At 42.4% G+C, this 25,997-nt stretch overlaps 1 protein-coding gene across 1 annotated transcript in view; it reads left to right on the top strand.

The window, feature by feature from the left end:
• Window positions 1-3,888: 3,888 nt before the first annotated feature.
• Window positions 3,889-25,997, top strand: part of mrpl3 (mitochondrial ribosomal protein L3) — a 49,717-nt gene continuing 27,608 nt past the window's right edge. Inside the window, exons 1-6 of the mRNA XM_055658650.1 lie at window positions 3,889-4,029; window positions 7,556-7,734; window positions 7,945-8,036; window positions 13,119-13,217; window positions 20,920-21,019; window positions 21,479-21,539. Coding sequence (XP_055514625.1) covers window positions 3,926-4,029; window positions 7,556-7,734; window positions 7,945-8,036; window positions 13,119-13,217; window positions 20,920-21,019; window positions 21,479-21,539 — 635 coding nt within the window. The 5' untranslated portion in view covers window positions 3,889-3,925. The remainder of the gene's footprint in view (window positions 4,030-7,555; window positions 7,735-7,944; window positions 8,037-13,118; window positions 13,218-20,919; window positions 21,020-21,478; window positions 21,540-25,997) is intronic.

Raw genomic sequence — 25,997 nt, 5'->3', positions numbered from 1 at the left:
AGATACGGCCCACATTAGATTATGGAGCTAGAACAATGATGAAACTGCATGGGAGAAAATAAGAATATATATCTCTACAAGGCTTGCAAAGAAAATAGAGAAATAGTCCAAGATTATACGTTTAGATTCATAAACAGCAAACTAAGAGCATTGTTCAAAATTCACGATTCACATGCTTGCCACTAAGCCCTTCATGAAGGGTCTGCGCATGCTGATATGCAGATCATATTTTTGGGTTTAACGTCTGCCATAAGTTGGTTACAGCGATGCAAGCATTGAAGCTCTGTTTTGGACCCAGAACATTGATTCAATCAAGTCCATCAAAGCATCTACATCCTTAGAAGCTTGTGGAGGTTTGGTATGTTGACATATACTCTCTTGAACGTCTACAGGTATGTGGTAAAGAGCATATTGACTGGTCGCATCACAACCTGGTTCGGCAAATTAAACGTTCAGGAACAAAGTAGATTACTAAAAGTGGTGAACACTGCCCGGTCCATCATGGGTACTGATCTCTCTACCATCTAAGGGATCTACAAGAGGCACTGCCTCAAACAAGCAAATAGCATAATCAAAGACTCTCACCATCCTGAACACGCTTTTGTTTCACTCCCACCATCAAGAAAAAGGAAAAGGAGTGTGAAAACCATGACCACGGAATAGCTTCTGCTCAACAAACATCTCAAACACTACACAATATTAAATAAACTATGAAATATGTACAGTCTTTGGTTGCATGAAGGAGTATTGTTTTGTCAAATATAGTCACAAAAAGCTGGAGTAACTCAGCAAGACTGGCAGCATCAATCAATCAATCAAGTTTTATTCGTCACTTGCACATAAGTGCAAGTGAAATGAATTTGCCAGCAGCGGTACAATAAAAAAGAACACACAATACCCAATCATAAAATGTACACAAACATCCACCACAGCATTCATCACTGTGGTGGAAGGCACAACATTTTGCCAGTCCTCCTCCATTTTCCCACGTGGTCGGGACCTCAACCCTCCGCACAGGGCCGGATTTAGATGAAGAGAGGCCCTAAGCTATTTCACTTGTGAGCCCCCCCGACCCCCGCCTCCCAATCTCCCACCCCCACGACTAGAGGACCTTGACTACCCGACAGTGGCAGTGTGACACTTTTAGATCCTACTGTATGTTGTCATTAAACATTTGGTTTTAAAATACATATTGGATTCACCGCAGAGCAGGCGATGCTTTACCTGGATCGTCGTTTGAAGCTCTGGAGTGTTGGGCCTGCTGCTTCAACATTATGGAGCTGTGGTTTGCGGAGCTCCCAGCCTCGGGCTGTGCTGATTTCAATATTGCGGAGCCCTGGGATCCCTTTGCTGAAGGCCACCAGCGTGAATCTCCACCCAGCTCAGCCTGTGGACTTCGGGAGCTGTGGTCTCCGGTAGGAAGTGGCCAATTCGGAAGTCCAAGCCGCTGAGAATGTTCTCCCGTTCCGGCGTCGGATGGTGACCCTCCAAATTTAATTGTAACAATGGCCATGAGGGGGGGTCCAAGAGGAGGGGGTCGGTTGGAGATGGGAAAAGGGATCATCAATGGGGGCGAGGACTCCTTCCCATGGAAGAACGGTGTGAGGCGGAGGCGATGGAAGAAGAGCTCCAAATCGCGGCGGGCGCAGAACTCATTGAGGTGAGGACGGAGGGGGACAAAGGTGAGGCCAGGGCCGGCCTTAAGCCGATTGGACCGATTGCTCCCAATTGGGCCCCGCGAGTAAGGGGGCCCCGCGCGAGAGTAATCTATTCTCGGCTCGGGTAGATGTACCCCGGGTGGAGGGGGAGAAAGGGGCAGAGAGAGAGTAGAGGGGTGGAGGGGGAAGAAAGGGGTAGACGGGGAGGGGGGTGTGAGGGGGAATGGAGAAGGGGGAGAGGGGGAGGTGGGTCGTTCCCTCACGGTCCTGGGGCAGCGCTCCCGCCTCTCCAGTTGCCGTGCTTCATGCACACAGCCCCAGCTCCCCGGGGAGACGCAGTGAACAATACACGGAGGGCCGGGCCGGGGGTTGGAGCAACGTTTACTAACCTCGGCCTCAGCTCACACCCGTCCCCGTCATCCGCTCCTGCCGCCAGCCCTCTCCCTCCCTTCTCTCCTTCTCTTCTTCCCTCCCTCCTTCCCTCCCTTCTCTTCCCTCCCTCCTTCCTCACTCTTTTCCCTTCTCTCATTCGCTCCATCCCTTCTTTCCTTCTCTCCCTCCTTTCTCTACTTCCCTCCTTCCCTTGTGTCATTCCTCCCTTCTCTCCCTCCCTCCCTCCCACACACACATCACGCACAGACAACTAACACACAGTTAGGATGGGGTAGAAGCCCAAAGGATATGATGGGGCTGAAGCCCAAAATGTAATGCCTGGACTGGTTTTTCACCAATGGTTGATGGTTTTCCAGGATCTATTTAATTAAATTACTTTTTTTTTTTCATTTCACAGTCACTAAAACAACTGATATTGTAACTATGTACTTTTCAGAGGTGATCTACACATTTTGTTTGTTACTTGTAGGCTTACATGTATGCAATTTTATATTAAAATGTACCTTAGATCTGTTTGTCCATTAAGTCGCATGCACTTTTTAAGAGCACATTTTGATTACTTCACATTCTACCATAGAGATATAAAGTCTATTTCTATGAATCTACTGACCTTGCTTGGCTGGGAACCTGGGGCTCACCAAAATTATTCCCAATTGGGCCCCGCACCCCCTAAGGCCAGCCCTGGGTGAGGCCTCTGCTGAGGACAGACCGTTCGGTATCTGAGAGGGGGAGGTCAGGGGGGATGGTGAACACAAGGCAGGGATGGGGGTCGGGGCCAGAGGAAGGCAGGTGAGTGGACTGAGGTCAAGGCGATGTCTGGTGGAGGGGTAGTGGGTGGTCAGAGGGTATGGGGACTGTAGTGTGGGTGGGGATAAGCTGGGATCACATGGTTTGAGGGGAATGGAGAAGACCCAGTGGAACAGCCACTGAGATTACCAGGGTTGGCTGACTAGCACTACAGTTCCTCACTCTTTTCCCTTCTCTCATTCGCTCCATCCCTTCTTTCTCTCATTCGCTCCATCCCTTCTTTCTCTCCTTCTCACCCTCCTTTCTCTACTTCCCTCCTTCCCTTGTGTCATTCCTCCCTTCTCTCCCTCCCACAGTTCTGTTGTTTGGCATGTATCACAATTAAATACTCTTAACAAAGCAATTAGTAATATTTTCACCACTTAACTGGAGAAAGTGCAGATAAGATTTACAAGGATGTTGTCATGACTGGCAAATTTTAGTTTTGAGAAAAGAAAAGATTGGACAGGTTGGGCTATTTTTTATAGAACAGAGGAGGTTTGAAAGATTTAATTAAAAAGTGTAAAACTGTCGGTAATAATTTGGAATTATAGATTTCTCTTGGATGAATTAGATAATGGCTACAGTAGAGAAGAATTAAAATCCAGGTCCTCAGATTTAAAGTAATCAATGGAAGAACTAGGGGGAAACTGATCATTTGTTTTCACCCAGATGGTGGTCGCTGTATACAGGCCGATGATCTGTATTCACTGCTGTGAGATAGTAGAGGCAAAACCCTCATGTCAATTAAAAAGTACTTGGACTTGGATGTGTACATGAGGAGCGATGATCTTTGGGATGTCCCGAATAAAATTGTACTGTGGAAATGCAAGCAATTCCAATTTGAAATTCCAGTGCTTTGTATGTTTTATTGTTATATTATTCTCTAGAACTCTGCTTGTCTACAAAGTTTTATATTATAAGATATTCAATGTTCTTAACAATCACATGTTTACGTTTAAAATAATGAAGACTTACGTTATAAACTATGGTGCAAAGAGTTGAGTGCTGGAACGTGAGAGTTGGGCCGACAACCCGGCGGATTGGGGGGGATGAGGGACTGCCGGAAGTTACAGGGGGAAGGTTGAATGCGGCGGCGGGAGGCGGGAGGCATGGCGACGGCGGTGGGAGGCGGCCGGTGGCGGCTGCTGCAGTGGGTCCGCGGCCTGACGGGGAGAGCGGCGCAGCTCAGGTTTGTCGCAGCGGAGCGGAGCGGGGCCGGCGGTGGGTGGAGGGTGAAGGCTGCAGATCCCGGGCCATGGAGGGTGAACAGGCCCGCACCCCGCTGCCGTCTGTCCAGGCCGACCCGCCAGCTCCATCATCCCTCGCTCCTGTACTAGGGCCGCCTTCTCCCACTCGCCTCTCTCATTACTCACCTTGGGGACGGGACGTGAATATCGCTCGTAAAACCCATTCTAAAAGCCCACAGAAGCATCCATTAACCTGCTATAACCTGCGGGAAACCAGAAAAGCAAATGTTATCCGTCTCAATCTATCTCTAATTATTCTTTCTACCTAAACAACTCCCTCTCGTGTGCCTGTTACACACATGTGAATAAAGGTTCATTTTTCTGCGACCAAAAATTGGTCGTAATGGTGAAAATCGGTACTTTTGAAGTCGTAGGCGCAGTGGTAGTGGAGTTAGTTGGGGTTAGGGTCTGAAATTCACACGGTGCAAAGCCAAGGTGAAGCTTTAGAAGTCCGACCTCCTAAATTTTCGGCCTTTAGTTTGGTATTCATTTAGATCTCATAATAACCTTTGTTGGTGAAGCATATTGGGACATTTCCCATGTTTAAAGCGGAGTATTGAAATTTTAGGGAATTACTCTAGTTCATTCCAGCTCTGCTTGAGGATCTCTGCAACTCTATCCCTTCTGTAGATCTGTGCTTCCAGAGCCCCAGACTTTTGAAAATCCTGGCTGAGGAAGCAAATTCTCTTCAAATATAGTGTTTCCAAAGCTGGCCAGTGTACTCTGCTTTCATTTGGTCTGTCCATTGTATTGATAACTATGTTGTGGCAGTTTACTAAAGGACTGCTGTACAGCTGACGGAGGTATTCACGAGAATCTTTAATCTGTCTCTAACTCTGGCAACGGTCCGCAGGTGCCTGAAAACAGCTACCATAGTGCCAGTGCCGAAAAAGTCTAAAGTCACCAACCTGAATGACTACCGCCCGGTTGCCCTAACCCCAATACCAATGAAGTGCTTCGAAAGGCTGGTCCTCTCCCACATCAAATCCAGCATCCCTGCCTCACTGGACTCTCATCAATTTGCATACAGGGCAAATAGATCAACAGAGGATGCCATCTCTCTGGCTCTTCACACTGTCCTGACTCACCTGGATAGACAGGGCACGTACGTGAGGATGCTCTTCATTGACTATAGCTCTGCATTCAATACGGTCATCTCCACCAAGCTCACCACCAAACTCCACCAGCTAGGACTCAGCTCGCCGATATGCGATTGGATCCTGAACTTTCAGATGGAGCGACTGCAGGCAGTGAGACTGGGCCTGCACCTGTCCTCCACTATCACCCTGAGCACCGGCACACCACAGGGCTGTGTACTAAGCCCCATGCTCTACTCCCTCTACACTACACTCCCTCTACACTCACGCATTCGACACCAACACCATCGTGAAGTTTGCAGACGACACAACAGTGATTGGGCTGATCACCAACGGTGATGAAACAAAATACAGAGCGGAGGTGCAGAACCTGGCGGACTGGTGCGCACGTAACAACTTGTCACTAAACACCTCCAAGACCAAGGAGCTGATTATTGACTTCAGGAGATCCCATAATGGAGAATACACCCCAATCTTCATCTACGGGGACAGTTTGGAGAGAGTGTCCAGCTTTAGGTTTCTGGGCACTCACATTTCAGAGGACCTCACATGGTCCACCAACACCGCTGCGCTGGTCAAGAAGGCACAGCAACGACTGTTCTTCCTGAGGACATTAAAAAAGACTGGTCTGCCCCAACAGCTTCTGACAACTTTCTACCGCTGCACCACAGAGTGCATATTAACGTATGGCATCACTGTGGTATCTCAGCTGCACGGAGGTGGAGAGAAGAGCTCTTCAGCGCGTCGTCCACAGAGCGCAGAGGATTATTGGGACATAGCTACCAGCCTTGGAGGGCATCTACCACACACAGTGCCTCAGGAAGGCCGTCAGCATCCATAAAGACTCCTCACACCCTTGTAATGGACTGTACGAACTACTTCCCTCCGGCAGACGTTACAAGGCCTTCTACGCCCGAACCTCCAGACTCAGGAGCAGCTTCATTCCCAGAGCTATAGCGACTCTGAACCGGCCCTGCTGAGCGCCCCCCATCCCCCTGGACTGTCTCCCTCGGATGATCACGTCGCACAGACACATCTGCACTTTAGTCTGTGAACTGTTTTGACTGTTTTACTGTTTTTTTTACAATCCATGTTCTCGGGACATCTAAACCAAATATTATTATTTATTTATGTATGACATCGGTTGGAAGCTGCATACCAAATCTCGTTGCGCTTATGTGCAATGACAATAAAATATATAATTATTATTATTGTGAAGAAAATCTCCAACATAAATTTCATCATAAGAATATGGCAAAATATGGTACAGGTCCACCGCCTATTTTCCGGCAACTGGTCCAGCCCCTTCTTTTACCCGGACAAATCCCCCCTGGAGGTCCTCCCATCGTGGCTGGGCGATGTGGAATTGTAGTGAGGCCGGAGCCAGCAGATCTGTTCCCATAAACGACTTCCGTGGCCAAAAGTTTGGGCCGGTATCTCGGCCCCCAACGACCGTGACCTTTGTTGGTCCGGCAAAATAGATAACCCAGAAAGGTGGCGAACCTACGATAGTTTATTATTATAATGTGTACTGAGAAAGAGTGGAAAAACTTTGTTTTGTGTGCAATCCAAGCAAAAAAAAACCTGTAAATAGAGCCAGAGGAGCTAGTATGCAATTGATCTCTCGTGTCATCTGATGTCAAGGCTCTGGTGGCATTTAAAAAAAAACATGTGTTTATTGCATTTGTTAATAGCTTGATTACAGCTTCACAATAGAGGCGCATAAAGAGAACTATAGAAAAGTCCCATGTATTGCTAATATTTCTGTAGAAAGCATTTTCAGAATGTTTTCATTGATTGTGTGGAAAAGATCTATAGATGCTAGTTTATACTGAAGATTGACAGAAAGTGCTGGAGTAACTTAGCAGGTCAGGCAGCGTCTCTGGAGAAAAGGATAGTGACATTTTATGTCAGGGCCCTTCTTCAGACCTGAAGGATGCGACTCGAAATGTTACCTGTCCTTTTTCTCCAGGGGTGCTGCCTGACCCACTGAGTTACTCCAGCACTTTGTGTATATGTTTAGATGTAATTGTTAGTTTCATTTAAAGATACAGCATGAAAGCAGGCCCTTCAGCCCATCAAGTCCATGCCGACCATCATTCATACGGGTTCTGTGTTCTCCCACTATCTCATCTATTCTTATACACTTGGGGTCATTTACAGAGGCCAGTTATAAACCCACATGTTTTTAAGATGTTGGCGGAAACCTGCACAGTCACCGGGAGAAGGTGTAAACTCCACATAGACAGCAGCCAAGTTTCTGACGCAGTGAGGCAGTAGCTCTACCAGCTTTGCCACTGTGCCGCTTTGAATGAAATTGCCCTTTCATCTGTGCAAATTACATTCTGGTCCTGTCTTTTTGTCCTTCTAGAAATCCATTATTGCTATTTGTCAGAACCAATACAGAGAGCACCTGGTGGCACGAGCATCTTTCGGAAGAAAACATTCACCACTTACGAAGAATTGTTTCTGAAGAATACAAGTCGTTGACCGTAAACAAATCTTGCCCACTAAAAGATGAGCCATGGCCCAGGTTATCTTGGGAACCAGGTTGGTTGAAACTGAAATCCATTGAAATTTGTAGGTGCACTGGAATAATTGAGCAAAGTGTAGTTCTATAACAATCATGTGTTCACTAAATACACAATTTTTTTTTTAATATTCCTTGAAAGTAAAAATTGTGTATTTAGTAGAACAGGCATGGAAATTGTGGCACGGTTCCTGCTTAACAGAATATTGTCGTCTTGTTTATTTTTTAAGGTACCCGCAGGGTTGGACTTGTTGCAGCAAAGCTTGGGATGATGCCTTTGTGGACCAAGGCAGGCGAAAAGCATGCAGTTACGTTACTTCAGGTAATATTCTGGCATGAAAGTACATGATATTATTAATCACCTTTAATGTCACATCGGTCTTATGGGGTTAGCAAGAGGAGAGAATGTACAAATAGGAATTGAGCACTTAAAAATCATGATTGTTATAGAACTACACAGTTCACCAAGTAGTTTTGTGCTATTAATCATTAAAATCATATGAACCCTGATATACAATAAACTCTCGTTATAACTTGAAGAAGGGCTCGCTGGTGCATTTTGTGAGTCGTGGGGGGGGATCGGAAGCAGAGACCCTAAATGGCCAGAGAGGCGTGCGAGCTGGGGATTCGCTATATCCAAAATCCATTATAAAAGGGACTGTTAAAGTGAGGGTTTGCTGTATACATGTTTACTACTTGGCTGTGTTCAAATCGTTTACAGAAGTAGAGTTTGCGACCTTTTCATAATCTTTTGGTGGTTATTTGGTCAGTCACGGTACTGTTTTGGGGAGCTTGTTTTGCACAAATATAATTTATCCCTACATTATAATGGGATTTGTTAAGGTATAGGTTGTGGCTGATTAAATTTTGTGAGAATGTAACAGGGTGACCTGAAACCACTGTTAAAATGAAAAACACTTTTGACAAGGTCCCACATGGCAGACCAGTCAAAAAAATAAAGATCAGGGTGAATGGCAAATTGGATCTCAGCTTTAGGAAGCAAATACAGTTTCTTTTCTGCAATTGTGAGTTGTTGCATCAGGTTCCACAGGGCTCAACTGATTTTGCAGTTTATATCAATGATTTAGACAAAAATGTTGGGAGTATAATAAAGGTGTTGATGTAAGCAGCTGCAGATGCCGGTTTACCAAAAAAGAACGCAATGTTTTTGGAGTATCTCAGTGGTTTTGGAGTATCTCAGTGGATCAGCGCATCACTGGAGAACATGGATAGGTGATGTTTTGGATCAGGACACTTCCTCAGATAGGTGTTACAGACCATACAAAAAAAATCACGTGGTTTACTGTGAAGAGGAATGCTTTAGAGGTTCAACAAGAATTCAGAGGAAATGAGAGGAATGTTATGGAGGAACAGAGGAGTGTATGCTCACAGATCTTCAATGATAGTACGTGATTGTTAAGGTGGATAATAATACATCTGGGATACATTCTTTCATCAGCTGTGGTACAGAACACAAGAGCAGACAGCTAAAGCTAGAACTGTATGCAGCACCGTTTAGGCCACAGCCCCATTATTATGTACATTCTGGTCATTACATTTCAGATAAGGTGTGGTACTGGAAGTAGAAGAGGTTTGGAAGCAGTGGAAGAGGTTTGCAAGGATGATGCTAGGACTTGCAAATGTCAGCTATTCAACTGGGTTGTTTTCAGTTGCAGCAGAGGAATTCGAATTCGAGTCGTACAGCATGGAAACAGACCCTTCGGTACAATTTGTCCATCCCAACCAGATGCCCCATCTATGCTAATAAAACTTGCCATCCCTCTAAACCATCCCACAGCTTCCTGGAAGTGCTGAGTAGTTTAGTTTATTGTCGTGTGTAATGAAGGACAGTGAAAAGTTTTTTGCTGCTTGCTAACCATTCAGCAGAAAGACTACATGATTATAATCGATCCATTTACAGTGCATAGATACATGATAAGGGAATAAGATTTAGTGCAAGGTAAAGCCAGCAAAGTCCGGTCAAGGATAGTCCGAGGGGCATCAGGTAGATAGTAGTTCAGCACTGCTCTCTGGTTGTGGTAGGATTACTCAGTTGCCTGGTAACAGCTGTGTAGAGTAGATAGGGTGGGAAAGAATCCAATACACTTGATTATATTAGTCAGGAAAGTGAATATAAAAGTTGTGGAGTCGTGCTAGAATTGTATCAAGCTTTAGACTGAAATGGGGAAGGACTTTTTTTCTTTGCAGTGTAGTCCACAAATAACGATCATAGATTTAAAATAATTGGTAGAGCTATTACATGGGAGATGAGGAACAATTTTCTCATTCATGATTGCCCAAGCCTATAATTAATTGCATGAAAAGGTGGCGAGTCACAATACTTGTTGAAGTCATACTTGGATATTACCTGCAAGGCAATACAGCGCTCGAAATTAACAGTTGCCCGGGTGCCAATGGCCACCTAGAGTCCCGCCGGGCAACCTAAAAGCCATGTCATTTTGCCCGACTTGATACTGCAAATACTGGTTTATACCGATAGACACAAAAAACTGCTGTAAATCAGCGGGTCAGGCAGCATCTCTGGAGAAAAGGAATATGTGACGTTTCGTGTAGACGGCAGCGATAGTGGCTCCACCTCCTCCTCCTCCCGCACCCCGCCCGCCCTCATGGCGGCCGCTGCGTGCCACTCCGCCAACGGCGATAACCGCTTTCAAAACAAACCCTCCCGCACGCCGAGGCCGGGAGGAGGGACGAAGGGGGAGGTCCCCTTCCACCGTCTGAAGCACCTGCACCGCTCGGCCCCGCACCTTCCTGTTGGCTGGCGGAGTGGGGGAGGCGGTTGCGAGGAGATCCCAACTGCCTCCCCCTTTGGCGGAGGCACTTGGCTGGACAGGGACGGCCAAGGCAGCGGGGCAATGATGCCGGTGTTGTCCGAGGAGCGCTGACCTTCCTTCCTCCCCACCTCCTCTGCCCCTTCCTCTCTCTCTCTCTCTCTCTGGTACGCCCCCCTCAACCTCCCTTATCCTGGGACCCCTCCTCTCCATACCGCACTGATCCCCATTCCGCCTCTATTCAGTCCTCACTGACATCCCCTGTGCTCCCCTCCCCATTTACCCCCCTCCCCCCATTTATTCATCCTGCACTGATCTCCCTATCCACCTCACATTGATTCTCCTGCCACCTCCCCCATCCATCCTACACTGGTCCCCCAATTCATTCTCTACCGACTACCCCCCCCCCCCCCCCCCCTCCCATCCACTGCTCACTGCCCCCCCCCCCCCATTCATCCTGCACTGATACCCCCATTCATCCTGCACTAATCTCCCGATCCATCCTGTACTGACCCCCCCCCCCCCATTATCCTGCAGTGACCCCCCCGCCCCCTCCATGCTGTAGTGATTCCCCCATTCATCCTGTACTGATACACCCACCAACCCAGCACTGATTTCCCCCCCCCCACCCATCACTCTGATCTCCCCCCCCCCCATCCATCCTGCACTGATCCCCCCCCCCCATCTATCCTGTAGTGAACCGCCCATTCATCCTGTAGTTATCCCCCCATTCATCCTGCACAGACCCCCCCCCCTGATCCACACTGTACTGACCCCCCCCCCCCCCCGATCCACACTGTACTGACCCGCCCATTCATCCAGTACTGATCCCCCCCCCCCCCATCCAACCCCCACTGACATCCTCCGCGCTCTCCCCCCTCACAATTTTACCTACTCCAACCAACACTCATTCCCCTGCCTCAATCCATCCATCCCGCACCGATTACCTTCTCAAACCCCCCCATCCCCCCCCTCCCCCCCCCCCCCCCCCCCCCCCCCCTATCCATCACACACTGATTCACCCACCCCACCTTGACCCTACTGCGCTGGAAATGTCTTCAGAGCGAACATTGACTATGTTTGATAATGGAATGCAATCAAATGTGTTTTAATTCCCATTGTTATTATTTATTTTAATCCATAATGATAGATTAATTAAATTGTGAACACGTGAAACATTAAAACCGCAGTGTTCGATTGTCACTGCTACCGTTGACACGTTACTACAGAATTCATTTTAACGTCAAATCAATGCTCTTAATATGGAGTATCAGTACTGTAGTTATTTAATGAGCAACATTCACAACTATGCGTTGGATTTATCCAGGTTTTACTTCAACAGTCGGTCATATAACATCACAAATTTGGTCAGGAGATATTTCAGTTGAAATTTTAAAGTTAATTCTGAAGTGGGAATGATGGAAACAGCATTTATCAATAATTTTTTTTTAATCTGGTGCGTACAAACTGGGTATCTTCATTGCTGTTCACAACACAAACATCTAATCTGAATGTCCAGTAATGTGGCGTTTTGACACCTTTAAATATATTGCCAAAAGAACATTTGCTGCAGTTATGTCCTTTGGCCATCTCTTGTCAATTTGTGTAATGTTTAACCTGTCAGATGGATATAGTCGGTTTTATCAGCTTTTATCATAAAATGCCTTTAGAAATTTCCTTACAATCTGTATATTTTGTTGTGGATAAATTATGGGAAACGAGAGTGTTTCTGTACCAATAGCAATAACAACCCATGCTATGGCCATGTCATGACAATTTTCGGTCCTTCACAGAAAACATGCTTGCATCAATCTGTAGTGTGCATGGTTAAGCATATATGTTACCATGGTCCAGGATTTATTGACACGGGTTGATCATACGCTGAATAAACCAACCACATTGTTATTTGGAAGTGGGAAGAAATAATAGAAATTGCATTAATTGCAACGTGTAAAAAGAGTTGAGATACTATATTATAATTTTGCTGCATGTCATTGGGGTATATATCATGACTTGATTGGTGAATATGTTTAGTTTGTGACTTTATTTGAAGCAGAAATAATATGTGAATGCTTCATTGAGCATAATTCTGACTGGTAACTACTCACTTCATCCGAGCACATTATCGCACGCATCATGAAAGCCGTCTTAAATGACCACCTAAACTGTCATTGGGCAACCTAAAATGCTGGCTAGGTTGCCGGGCTGGCAACAGCGAAAAAAAGTTAAGTGAGAGCCCTGCAATGGACCAAGTACTGCTAATGGGATGAGGCTGAATAGTTATTTTACAATGGACAAAGGCGCCTTGAGCAGAAAGGCCTTGTGTTACCAATTTTCTATGATTCTTTGATTATTCTTAAATTGTTTCACTGCTTTTGATGCCCTGAAAAGGATGAAAAAGACACTATTAAAATGTCAGTCTCATAGTTGTTGTTGATAGGATCATGGAAATGTACAACTTGCAAGCCTATCCCTGCGAGTGATGATAATGGGCTTTGTTTAATTCATCATTTTAAATTAAATATAGTGCACCTTATTAATCAATGGCTTGCTTATGACTTTGACTGTTGAATTAATATCAATAAATAATTACTGTTTGTGCTTTTTTCTAGGTCCAAGATTGCCATGTTGTATCATATATATCTAAAGAGCAGTATGATGGGAAAAGGCCAGTGCTGGTAGTGGGTGGAACGAATACATCTTTGTTTAACGTAAGGAAATGTGTTATTTAATTTGTTAATTATTGAACTAATTCATATTTGTGTAGATTTGTCTTGCGTTCTACCCTTTGCATTTATTCAGATAGCTGTACATTCAAGCCCCTTGAAGCCCATTCAAGCCTCAAGACACTTGAGCACAAAAATAAGGCCCATGCAACAAGATGGGATTAATTAATGACCTCTTTATAATACAATTCAATATCACATTATGCTTGAGGAAGAAAATAATGGGTTTAAGACTAGTATTTTAAATTCAAGTAAGGATAATTGTGAGCACAAGCAAGCAAAGCTCAATAATGTGAACTGATAAACAAGGTTAAATAATTGATCAATCACATTGCAATGCCAGCTATTTACAGAAATCTCTCCATGAACAGAGGAGATGGATTCCACGGAATAGATAAAAATTCCAAGTGAAGGACTCTTTATTTATGATTATGTAAAGAATTAACAATAGTATGAGTTGTAAAAATAAAGCATACATTTACTCGGACAAATGGCAAGTCAAAACATTGTTTTAAACAAGCAAAATGTGACAACAAATTAGGGAAAAAATTAGAATACGAAAAAAAGTTAACCATAGAAATGTTGAAACAAATAGAAATCATTTTCTTCAGATATCTATGAAAGACAATCTCACAAAGTGAGCATTGGTCCGATAGACAATCAGCCTAGGGAATGAAAAAACGAAAATAAGAAGATGACAAATAAATCAAACATGTATTTCATGTGTTCACTTGTCGAAGATACATGTAACATCAAATAAATCATTTTGTTGCAAATCATGAATTGGAAGACGAGGACTAACCCTGGAAGAATATAGTTACCATGAAAATGACACTGAGCAAATTGGTAGTTAATGCATAGATTCTAGTTTTATTTTAAAAAATCCCTAGAATCGAGGGATTTCTTTATATTGGACAATAGCATATGTAACTACGTTATTCGAAAAAGGTGGGAGACACATTGCAAAAACTTCATGCTAGTTAGCTTAATATCTGTCAGTGAAAATGTTAGAAACTATTATTAAAGATATTATAACAGGGCACTTAAAAAAGCCCAACCTGGTTCTATGAAAATTAAAATAATGCTTAACCATTTTATTGGATTTTTTTGATGAAGTTACAAATACAGAGAAACCAGCAGATATATTTAATTTTCTGGAAGATATTTGATAGGGTGCCCCATAAGAGTTATTTGGGAAGATCAAAATAGGGCTATCGATGGGTTAAGTGAGTTGACAGAGATGTGGCAAATGAATTATAATATGGAAAAAGGTGAAAGTTTCCATTTTGGCTGGTAAAAACTTATGTAAATTCAAGTAGATCTGCTATAAATCAATAGTTGCATCCCTAAGAAATGTGTTTTAGAAAATGAGGACAGTTGTGTCAATAGGATAAAGGGGCATAGAAAGTTTCAGGTTTGCAAAATCAAAATAATTTTCTCCCATACGGTTTTCAAAAATAAAGGCATTTGCTATAGTTTATATTTGTTAAAAGCTAAAAAAAAATGACACAAATGTCAATTGAAATGATTGCTTGTCAATTTCAATGCCCACCCACAGTTAAAGTACCCACTTATTCTTAAGCGAAAATGGTGTTTGATCACTGCAGGGAGGTTACCTGGTAACTTTTTTTTCCCTTTTCCTGTTTAAATTCAAGACTGTTTTATTCTGCTTATCAATTTCCAAAGTGATTTTCTAGTTCCCATTGGTTTGACATTTTAATCAATTAAGGCGCATAATGAAAATAGTGTTCCCTAACTGGTCACTTGCATTGCATCCAATTCGTGTTCTGAAAATGAGCATAATAGAAGGAATATATGTAGTGTGAGATTGTGAAGTTCCTGAAATATGAGAAATGTGGGTGTCTTAAGTATATGGTTCACAAAAGGCTATTATGCAGATAACAGCAAGTAATTAGGAAACCTAACAGCATGTTGTCATATAGCATTCGGGGAATTGAATACAAAATGGACACAATACTTCAATTTTGAAGGGCATCGGTGAGATTGCATCGGGAGTACTGATGGTATTATTTAGCAAGGTTATTATGCATTGGAAGCAGTTCAGAAAAGTCTTACTAGATGAATACTTGGAATAAGGCAGTGGGACAGGCAACATCACTGGAGAGAAGGAATGGGTGATGTTTCGGGTTACTTCAGTTCTTTGTGTGTATGTCTTCGGTTTAAACCAGCATCTGCAGTTCCTTCCTATACAATACTTTGAATGAGTGGGTTATCTGGTAAGAAAAGCCAGATTCACTAGAAAATCCAGAGAAAAACATGTATGATCGATCATGGGATCTTAACAGAGTTGATGTAGAGAAGATATTTTCTGGAAAGAACTTGGAACTAAGGGTTACTGCTTAAAATGAAGAGTTTTCCTATTTAAACAGTAACAATTTTTCTCTGAGCGTTTGAGTCTTTGGATTTCTCTTCCACAATGGGCAGTGCAAGCAAGTCTGAATGAACGCACGGATAGCTATATTTTTGTTGAGCATGGAGTGAAAGTTTACTGCTATCAAACAGGGATGGAGAACTGAGATTATAATTGGGGCAGCCATGATTTTATTATATGACGTAGCAGGGTAAAAGGGATGTGTGGCCTCCTTATTCTCAATGCTGCAGTATTTGGTGTGTTGTTTTTGTTTCTGCATGAAATTTAAAATTAAGCCCATGTGACCTGTCTTTTTGTGTCTGATGTTAGTCTCACAAAAGTATCAAGATTTCACCTCTTAGTTGAGACTGAGTAAGTGGCTGAGAGGAAATTAAGTTGGTAGTAAAATAATAGTTTATAGTACACCTGGGGATGTTAGCCTTTGTTTTTTAGCATTTTCAATGATGAAAATTGTATTAATTGCTTTAACTGTTTGGTATCTGTTACGAAGTGGGAGGTCTTTACTAAATTGGAAGTGAAAGGTCTGTGATTAAAGTACATCTAGAAAACATCGAGAATGGTAATTAGCAAAAAAATGTCTCCAATGGATAGATATTTGGGAGTTTGATGAAATGGAAGCCATTTCATTGATTAAATTTGATCACTCTACCAAGCCAGACAGAAAGGTAGGATGGTGAATCTGTGGAATTCTTTGCCACAGAAGGCTGTGGAGGCCAAGTCAGTGGATCTATTTAAGGCAGAGATAGATAAATTCTTGATTAGTGTGGGTGCCAGAGGTTATGGGGAAAAGGCAGGAGTATGGGGTTAGGAAGGAGAGATAGATCAGCCATGATTGAATGGCAGAGTAGACTTGGGCCAAATGGCCTAATTCTACTCCTATCTCTTATGATCTAGGCCTTGCAGGATTTTGCAGAGAAATCAAGTGTGGGTGTGGAGAGGAGATAAATGTGGTCAACAATCTTGCATAAAAACAAATCTCCAAGATAGCAAATGGTAGAGTGAATTGCTAATTAAATGTAATATTGTCAAATGTCAGATTTTGTCAACAATGTTATTGGGCTGTTTAAGAAGGAACTGCAGATGCTGGAAAATCGAGGGTAGACAAAAATGCTGGAGAAACTCAGCAGGTGAGGCAGCATCTATAGAGCGAAGGAAATAGGCAACATTTTGGGTCTGAAGAAGGGTCTCGAAACATTGCCTATTTCCTTCGCTCCATAGATGCTGCCTCACCCGCTGAGTTTCTCCAGCATTTTTGTCTACCTAAGTTATTTGGCTTCTCAGTATGCAGGATATATTAATCAGCATAGCAAATGGTGCAATATTTGTACCTGTGATTTATTTAACAACAAATATCCTGTCAGAACTACAGCGTTTTCAGTGCACCACTTAATAGTATGTTCCAGAATTTTTCAGTTATTATTACCTGCTGTATATTACCATCTGAAATGGCCACAGTAGATATTTAAATTATAACATTTTTAGAATTGCTCATCTTAACTGGAGGAAATCTGTAATTTCCCTATTGAGTTTAAGCAATCAGCATCCAGGTGACCCGTGATTGATTGAAAATAGCTTCTTGATTGGCCACTTTAATCAAAATAGCATCAGCAATTTACCCTGAGTTAAGCATGGTGATTGGTACTCTTAAGTAAAATATTCCTTTTTGCCGTGATCTATTCACATTCAATAAATTTTATTTTAAAATTTGCTTTCACTCTAATCTTTGAGTGTGCAGAGGACACAGCAATTGCATAACATGTTTTCTCAGATGTAGGGTGAGGGTTATTTTAACCTAACTACCATACTTTGAATAGTCTTTATTTTGAAACATTCTGTCTGCTTAAATATTACGTTTTGTTGGAAATGAAAAGAAGAGTAAAGTGTGAAATATAGTTATTAGAAGAGATCAGCCTATAAGTGCAAATATAATTTGGTTCCTCTGGTTAGTGACTGAATTAAAAATTAATCGGGGGAAATTATTTTCTACACTAAATTAAGCTATTAGAAATTGCTATTGGGGAGGTTTTAAAGTGCAACAGATTTCCCCTCTTGCAGATGTTACAGATAAAATAAAAGTTTATATTTCTATCTGAAAATGGGAGCTTTGCTTCGTATGCATTTCATATTAATTGTGCATTATGGTGCGTGTAGAGTTCTGCAGCTTCCCTCCACCTGAAGATTATATCTTCCCATTCCCGGAATGTTTTGCTGTGTGTATAACATATAAGAGTCAGGAATTGAGACGTTATCTCATCTCTTCCCAACTGACCATCATTGCTGACAAACCATAAAACCAGGGAATCTGGAATACATTTAAACCCACCAATCGAAGAATTAGAATAAAGAAATGTTTGTTTCTCAATCCACATAAATTTCACTTAAGGTTAGTTACTTCATATCACAATACTTTGTGTTGAATAATATAGCCAAAAATATATTGGCTCATGAACTATCATCTAGGTGTGCAAGGTAGAAACTAGTGTATCATTGTCCCAAGGCCATCAGCTAAATATAGTCTGCGCACTGCTTCAGACAATCACTTTGCACTACATTCTAATCACAACTGTATTCAACTGCATCTTGCAGTGCAGCCTCATTATTGAGTTTGCTGAATCTTCTCCAAGCACCTTTAGTATGTTTGCTGGTTAATTTATTTTTGTTTTATGCCCTTAACCAGTATTCAACAGCCATTGCTATCTGCTTTAAATTAAGTATGCCAAGATTGGTGGTTGTTTACATACTCTAACCATGTTTATTGTGATTATATTTTCCAACTTTCATAGCACTTGGCTAATTTTAAGCAGCAGGTCCAATTATTAAATAGTTTTCGTTTTCTGGAAACAATTACCATTTCGAAGAAGTGATCCATTCAAGACGTTTTTCCATAATGGTTTAGAATTCCTTTGGTTTTGGATCATTAGCATTTTATTTTGCAATGTCTCTTTTTCACATAGTAATGAATTGTGGTGGGAAATGAGCGCCTTGGAAAAGGCAGTACTGCCTACCCCTAAGCACTCCTAAGGAGATGGTGGCAAGTTACTTCTTTGAGGGATTGAGGTCCATTTGGTGGGGGTAGTTCCATTATGTTCTATCCTAGTTTAAAGATACAAAAAATATGTATTTTCAGCAAATTGATGATGCCCACATAAACGACAAAGAAAAATCCCAACAATTTTTGAGGTCTGACGAAGGGTCTCGACTCGAAACGTCACTCATTCCTTCTCTCCAGAGATGCTGCCTGTCCTGCTGAGTTAATCCAGCTTTTTGTGTCTACGGTTTAAACCAGCATCTGCAGTTACTTCCTGAAGGTTCACCAGACTGATTCCTGGGATGTCAGGTCTTTCATATGAAGAAAGACTGGATAGACTCGGCATGTACTCGCTAGAATTTAGAAGATTGAGGGGGGATCTTATAGAAACCTACAAAATTCTTAAGGGGTTGGACAGGCTAGATACAGAAAGATTGTTCCCGATGTTGGAGAAGTCCAGAACAAGGGGTCACAGTTTAAGGATAAATGGGAAATCTTTTAGGACTGAGATGAGAAAAACATTTTTTACACAGAGGGTGGTGAATCTCTGGAATTCTCTGCCACAGAATGTAGTTGAGGCCAGTTCATTGGCTATATTTAAGAGGGAGTTAGATGTGGCCCTTGTAGCTAAAGGGATCAGGGGGTATGGAGAGAAAGCAGGTACAGGATACTGAGTTGGATGATCAGTCATGATCATATTGAATGGCGGTGCAGGCTCGAAGAGCCGAATGGCCTACTCCTGCACCTATTTTTTATGTTTCTGTTTCCTGCAAATTATAGTAATGGGAAATGTTTTTCTGTCAATGGCCAAGAATTTTCTGAAATAGCACAATTAAGAATATGTATGTAGATGGTTTATGCATTCAACCTATAATGTAGCTACCTCAATACCACTAACGACGCCTTAGTTATCTCAGTATAATTGTGATATCTTCCCCTTGCTCCTCCCCTGGTTCCAGTACGCCTGAAGACTAGATGCAGTCAGTACTGGGACGTGCCTTACATGTGCTTTTATTAAATACTCAGTAAAGTTACAAGTGTGTCAGACTTGACTTCTTTACAATGTACATAGATTTTTTTTCCATCAACTCAAAATGGAATTCATATTTACGACATGTGCAGCAATCCTTTAGAATTAATCGAAACATTGACAGCAACATTTGTTTTTGTAAGGATAATGTAAATCATCTGATAACATGTCATTTGTAATTCAAGGCATATTTTTCCTGCCACAAATTATCACTTTTTGTTCTAAGGTTTCCTGGCCGAGACTCCAAAGCTATCATTATTCATGAGGAAATATTTTAAGTATAAAAAATCTTGCATATTAAGCAAAATATTGTAGGAACTGATAATCTGAACATTTTGTTATTTCTTAATGTTTGACATTTGATTATAGTATTTCTAAATTTTATAATTGAGAGTTGTTGCAAGTTTACCATTTTCATTGTTTGAACTGGAAACTAAATTAAAGGTAAACTCAATAAGTAAATCCCACTCTGGAGACTTGAACACAGACCTAGGCTGGCACTCAAGTGTAGCTCCAATATTTTTAAGATAAGTCATTAGATCGAAGCTGTCTTTTTCAAAAGATTCACAGCACTAAACAATTGAGGGCAAAAAGTTCTGACAGTCTGACTGCTTTGGTACATTACAGCAATGACTACACTTACCTATAGTGCTGGCTGTAAAGGACTTTTGTAAATATGGAAAGAGCTGTAAAATACAGTTTAGTTTAGAGATACAGCGCGGAAACAGGCCCTTCGGCCCACCGGGTCTGCGCGGACCAGAGATCCATGCACATTAACACGATCCTACACCCACTAGGGACAATTTACACATTTATACAAAGCCAATTTACCTACATATCTGTACGTGTTTGGAGTGTGGGAGGAAAGAGAAGGTCTCGGAGAAACCCAACGCAGGTCATGGGGAGAACGTGCAGACGGCACCCGTAGCCGGAATCAAACCTGGGTCTCCGGTGCTGCAAGTGCTGAAAGGCAGCAACTCTACCGCTGCGCCATCGTGCCGGCCCTAAAGACAGGTTATCTTTATTTAATGCACTACCAAAATAAACGCGGTAAAAATTGTGCTAATTGGGACAAATTGTGGCAAAATTAATGTATGGAATGATCTCTCATCACTCGAAAGCCTTGCATTGGATTGCAGTTATCCAGTGAGCCAGTTATGCTAGTTGTGTATAAATAGGCCATGCTATCTATGCAATCAATCATCACTGATTTATACATCTGTGTTTCTTTCTGTAGAAGTCAGAATCTTTCATGGAAAAGTACAGGCTAGCTGGCATACCCCCAAAACGGAAATTGACAACATTCAAAGTCTCCGACAATGCTATTATTAAACCAGGTAAGGTCTCGTATGGAGCTCGTACATTGGTAATGAGATGGACAAAGACTGATAAATATGTTTCTGATATATATGTGTGTCACTGGCATTCTTAATTCTCCTAAACATGCAAGGCTGTGTCAGTGTCAGTTAAGAATCAGCCGCGTGCCGATGTTCGATGTGAATTTGCAAATTGGGTAAGAGCAATATTTCCATTTGTGGACCAGATAAGTCTTAAAAAGAAAATGGTCACCATGGCAGATGCCTTTTCTAATCTTCTGAATTTAAATTCCTCCAACTGCCATAGTCAAATTCTAAATTATCACACAAGATCAATAGATCAGAGCTCTGGAGGGCAGTAGATCTCTTAATGCTACATTTTTGCAGTCTTGATTTTATCCTTCGTGATCTAAATTTTAAATTTGGAATCATTCATAATGATATGTTGTTGCCATTAATATGATGTTAAATTGATTCTAGGTACTCCTCTATATGCTGCTCATTTTCGACCAGGCCAATATGTTGATGTCACAGCAAAAACGTAAGTTCATGAAAAGATGTATATATTACAATGCTGTCTCATCCTGTCCTCAATGGTGAGGTTTGATTTGAAGATGGATCATAACTTTCTTGTGTGAACATAGTGACTTCTGATTGTACCATGGATTTCATAGAGTAAACCATTCAAAGCCCTTTCATGGGAGCATATACTAAAATAAATAATTGCTGCTGTACTACTTAAGCATGTTTTAGGCTAGATGTCCAAGAGATTGGCTAATGTCCTATGAGTTTAAAAAAAATAAAGAGAGGAAGGAGTCTAGGAAGATATTTTTGAAACTTGCAGGATTGGTAACTAAAGGCATAGCTACCAAAGGTGATTGAAATCGAATTTGGGAGAGAAAAACAGCAATCTTGGGGGTTTCCGTTCTGGAGAAACTTACAGATGTGAATGATACGACATGAAAAGATTGGAGAGTTAAAATGAATTTTAAAATGTAAGCATTTTCAACTAAGCACCACTAAGGTCACCAAGCAGAGGGGTGTAGGAAGGAACTGCAGGTGCCGGTTTACACAGAAGATAGACATAACACGCTGGAGTAACTCAGCGGGACAGGCAGCATCTCTGGATAGAAGGAATGGGTGACGTTTCGGGTCAAGACACTTCTTCAGACTGTGAGTCAGGGGAGAAGGAGACATGAGGAAGGGTAAGGTGTGAAAACGAGACATCAAAAGAGATGGAGATCAGGAAAAATGTAGAATAGATCATTGTTAGCTAGGAAAGGATGACAATAAAGCAAACAGATAAAATGTAATCTGGGACAGTCACTGGTCGGAGAACTGGGAAGGGGGAGAGAGGGGTGGCGAGAGGGGGAAAGCAAGGGTTGCTTGAAGTTAGAGAAGTCAATACCGCTGGGGTGTAAGCTGCCCAACATGAGGGGTGCTGGGTGAACGGAATTGTTGAATAGAGGCAAACTTGGCCTGGCTGACCAGTGATCACCCCATACACTAACTCTAACCTACACACACCAGGGAAAATTTACAATTTTACCAAGCTAATTAACCTACAAACCTGTACGTCTTTGGAGTGTGGGAAGAAACTGGAGCTCCCGAAAAAAAAACACGCAGGTCACGGTGAAAGCTTCCAAACTGCAAACAGACAGCACCTGTAGTCAGGATCGATCTGATCTCCGAAGCTAAGCAGGATAGGGCTTGTTTAATACGTGGATGGGGGACCACCTAGCAATACTGGGTGCTGTAAGCTTTATTGCTTTAATAAAAGTACATTAAATTATGAGGGGCATAAATGAGATAGACAGTGTGAACCTTTGGGGCAGCATAGTGGCACAGCGGTAGAGTTCCTGCCATGCAGTGCCAGGGACCTGGGTTTGATCCTGACTACAGATGCTGTCTGGATGGAGTTTGGAAGTTCTCCCTGTGACCTGTGTGGGTTTTCTTTGGGTGCTCCATTTCTTCCCACACTCCAAAAAGGTACAGGTTTGTAGGATAATTGGTTTGGTAAAATTGTTAATTGTCCCTAGCGTGTGTAGGACGGTGTTAGTGTGCGGGTTGATCACTGGTCGGCGCAGTCTCCGTGGGCCAAAGGGCCTGTTTCCTTGCTTTATCTCTAAACTAATTGCACTGGCACAGCGGAAGCCACTTAATCTATTGAGTCTGTACCTGACAGTTCTGTTCCTCCATTCTTTTTTTTAAAATTGTTCACTCTTAAGTGTGTCCAAATTGCTTTCAAAGGCACTGATTCTATTTCTACCATTCTTACCAGCGATGATTTCTAGACATAACTACAATCTGAGTGACTAATGAATTTCCCTCGCAATTCCTATGTATCCTCCACAAAAAATTATAGAACACTCTGTGGTGAACCTTAGCATGTAAGGAATAGAGTTTTATATAGAACCATAGTACCGTATAGCACAGGAACAGGCCCTTCACCCCATGACTTTGCATTTATGGACTCTAGAAATTGGAAGCAGACCAGCAATATTTAGTTTGGGAGCTGGCATTTTAATAATGTATTGCTGGTCCTCAAAGGTTCAAAGGTCTGTTTATTGTCACGTGTACCAATTAAGGTACAGTGAAATTCAATTGCCATACAGCCATACTTTTTTAAAAAAAGCAACAAGACACACAACTACATAAAAGTTAACATAAACATCCACCATAGCGGATTCCCCACATTCCTCTCTGTGATGGAAGGGAAAAAAAAGTATAATCTTCCCTCCGTCGGGGGAGTCGAACCATCCGTAGTCGGGGCGATCGCAGCTCCCGTGACTGGGGCGGTCGAAGCGCCTGCGGCCTGGAGCTCCCGTAGTCAGTCCCCAACCAGCTTGTACTCATTGGTGTTTAGTCCTGATGCAGTATGCAAGATTTAATAGTTGCATCATTGTAAATAAAACTACATCCATAAATGCTGAAAATGATATCTAGCTATTGAAACATTTGCAGTGCAGAGAATATTTGAGAAAATTTCTGAACTTTCTCAAAGAGTGGTGAGGGCCCAAAGCAGTAAAGCTATTATGTTTTTTAACATTGCTTCCAACTACCTCAAACGTCCAAGGAATACCAGGCTCTCTCTGCTTTTGTTCACATATAAATAAAAGTCCAATACATTTTAATGTCATGGGAAATAACACGAATGTAATCTTAAATTTGTACTTCAATGACACGTGGAGAACAAGTTTAATAATTTCAATACTTACTAATTATTTTTATAAACTTTTACTCTCTGTGCCTCTTCTTTAATGATAGTTTAATACACTAAAATAACGAATTGCTATTGCTGGTAATTGATTCTCTTATTTTTGCATGTTTTTTTGCACAGCATGCTTATGTGCACCACCCCTCAATCACATCAAGCTTGGTGCAGATGCATTAAAACAATAATCCAGATAAAGTGATTCAGCAGCTTGGATGAAGATTGTATTTCCTCAATTTAATGGGCACTACCTTTATTGTGTTGTGTAATGGATGGCTTTATGTTGTATAGCTGTACTTAAGTTTGATGGCGTGCAACTGATTGTGCTGTCCTTCTCATTTGGCAAAACTGCATCTCTTCTGTTGCATCACTGCAGAGGAATAATCGAAAAGAGGTCTTTGCAATGGTTGATTTGGATAGAGTGGATGCCGAGAGATAATTTGCAAGTTGAATCGGTTATAAGGAAGGCAAATGCATTGTTAGCTTTTATTTTGAGACAACCAGAATATAAAATCAGGGATGTAATGCTGAGGCTTTATAAGGCGCTGATCAGACTATTTTTGGTGGTGTGAGCAGCTTGGGCCCCACAGATGAGGAATGAATGCTGCCGCTGGTGAGGTTCCAGAGGAGGTTTACGAGAATAATCCCGGCAATGATTGCATTATCGTATGACGAGTGTTTGATGGCACTTGGCTTGTACTCACTGGAGTTTAGAAGGATGAGGGGAGACCTCACCAAACAGTGAAAGGCCTGGATAGAGCCTACAGGATGGAGCCTACAGGATGTAATCTATCCTGACAGACAGGAAGCAGCATGTGAGGCTGGAAAAGCACATCTCAGACCCGCAATCTCTCAACATAGGAGCACCGCAAGGCTGCATACTCTCTCCCCTCATCTACTCTCTCTACACCAACGACTGCACCTCCACAGACACCTCTGTCAAGCTTCTCAAGTTTGCGGATGACACCACCCTGATTGGACTGATCGAGGATGGGGAGGAATCTGCCTATAGCCAGGAAGTGTCACAGCTGGCATCCTGGTGCCATCGCAACAACCTAGAGCTCAATGCTCTAAGACAGTGGAATTGATTGTAGACTTTAGGAGAGCTCCCCCTTCCCTCACCCCACTCACCATCAACAACACCACAGTCATGTCTGTGGAGTCTTTTAAGTTCCTGGGAACCACCATCTCCAAGGACCTTAAGTGGGGGGCTACCATCGACTCCACAGTCAAAAAGGCACAAGGAGGATGTACTTTCTATGGCAGCTGAGGAAGCACAATCTGCCACGGGCAATGATGATCCAATTCTACATGGCCATCGTAGAGTCTGTTCTCCCCTTCTCCATCATGGTCTGGTTTGGCACAGACACCAAGCACAACACCTGGAGGCTGCAGCGAATCGGCCGATCAGCAGAGAAGGTTATTGGCTGCAACCTTCCCTCCATTGATGAACTGTACACTGCAAGGGCCAGGAAGCGAGCGGGCAAGTTTTGTAACATACTTACCTCTACAATCTAATTTAAACCTTCTGCAGTGTAGCTCTACAAAATCTGCCTGTCAAGATATTGGTTCTCCTCCAGTTATGAAATTGCTTTTTGTTATAATTTAATGAGCAAGAAAACTGGACTAGAAGAGGTATTGTTTGTTATGAGCTGTGTCTTGAAATGCAATATCATTAACTGCTTTCAGGTCTTCCTTTATACAGAATTCATTATTTAAATGTTTCACATCTATATAAGATACAACATTTTGAGGACATTCATTAATTTAATTTAAAATTAATGT

This window comes from Leucoraja erinacea, chromosome 2, assembly GCF_028641065.1.
Source record: "Leucoraja erinacea ecotype New England chromosome 2, Leri_hhj_1, whole genome shotgun sequence".
Taxonomy (NCBI): Eukaryota; Metazoa; Chordata; class Chondrichthyes; order Rajiformes; family Rajidae; genus Leucoraja; species Leucoraja erinaceus.
This window is presented reverse-complemented; position numbering and strand designations above follow the sequence as displayed.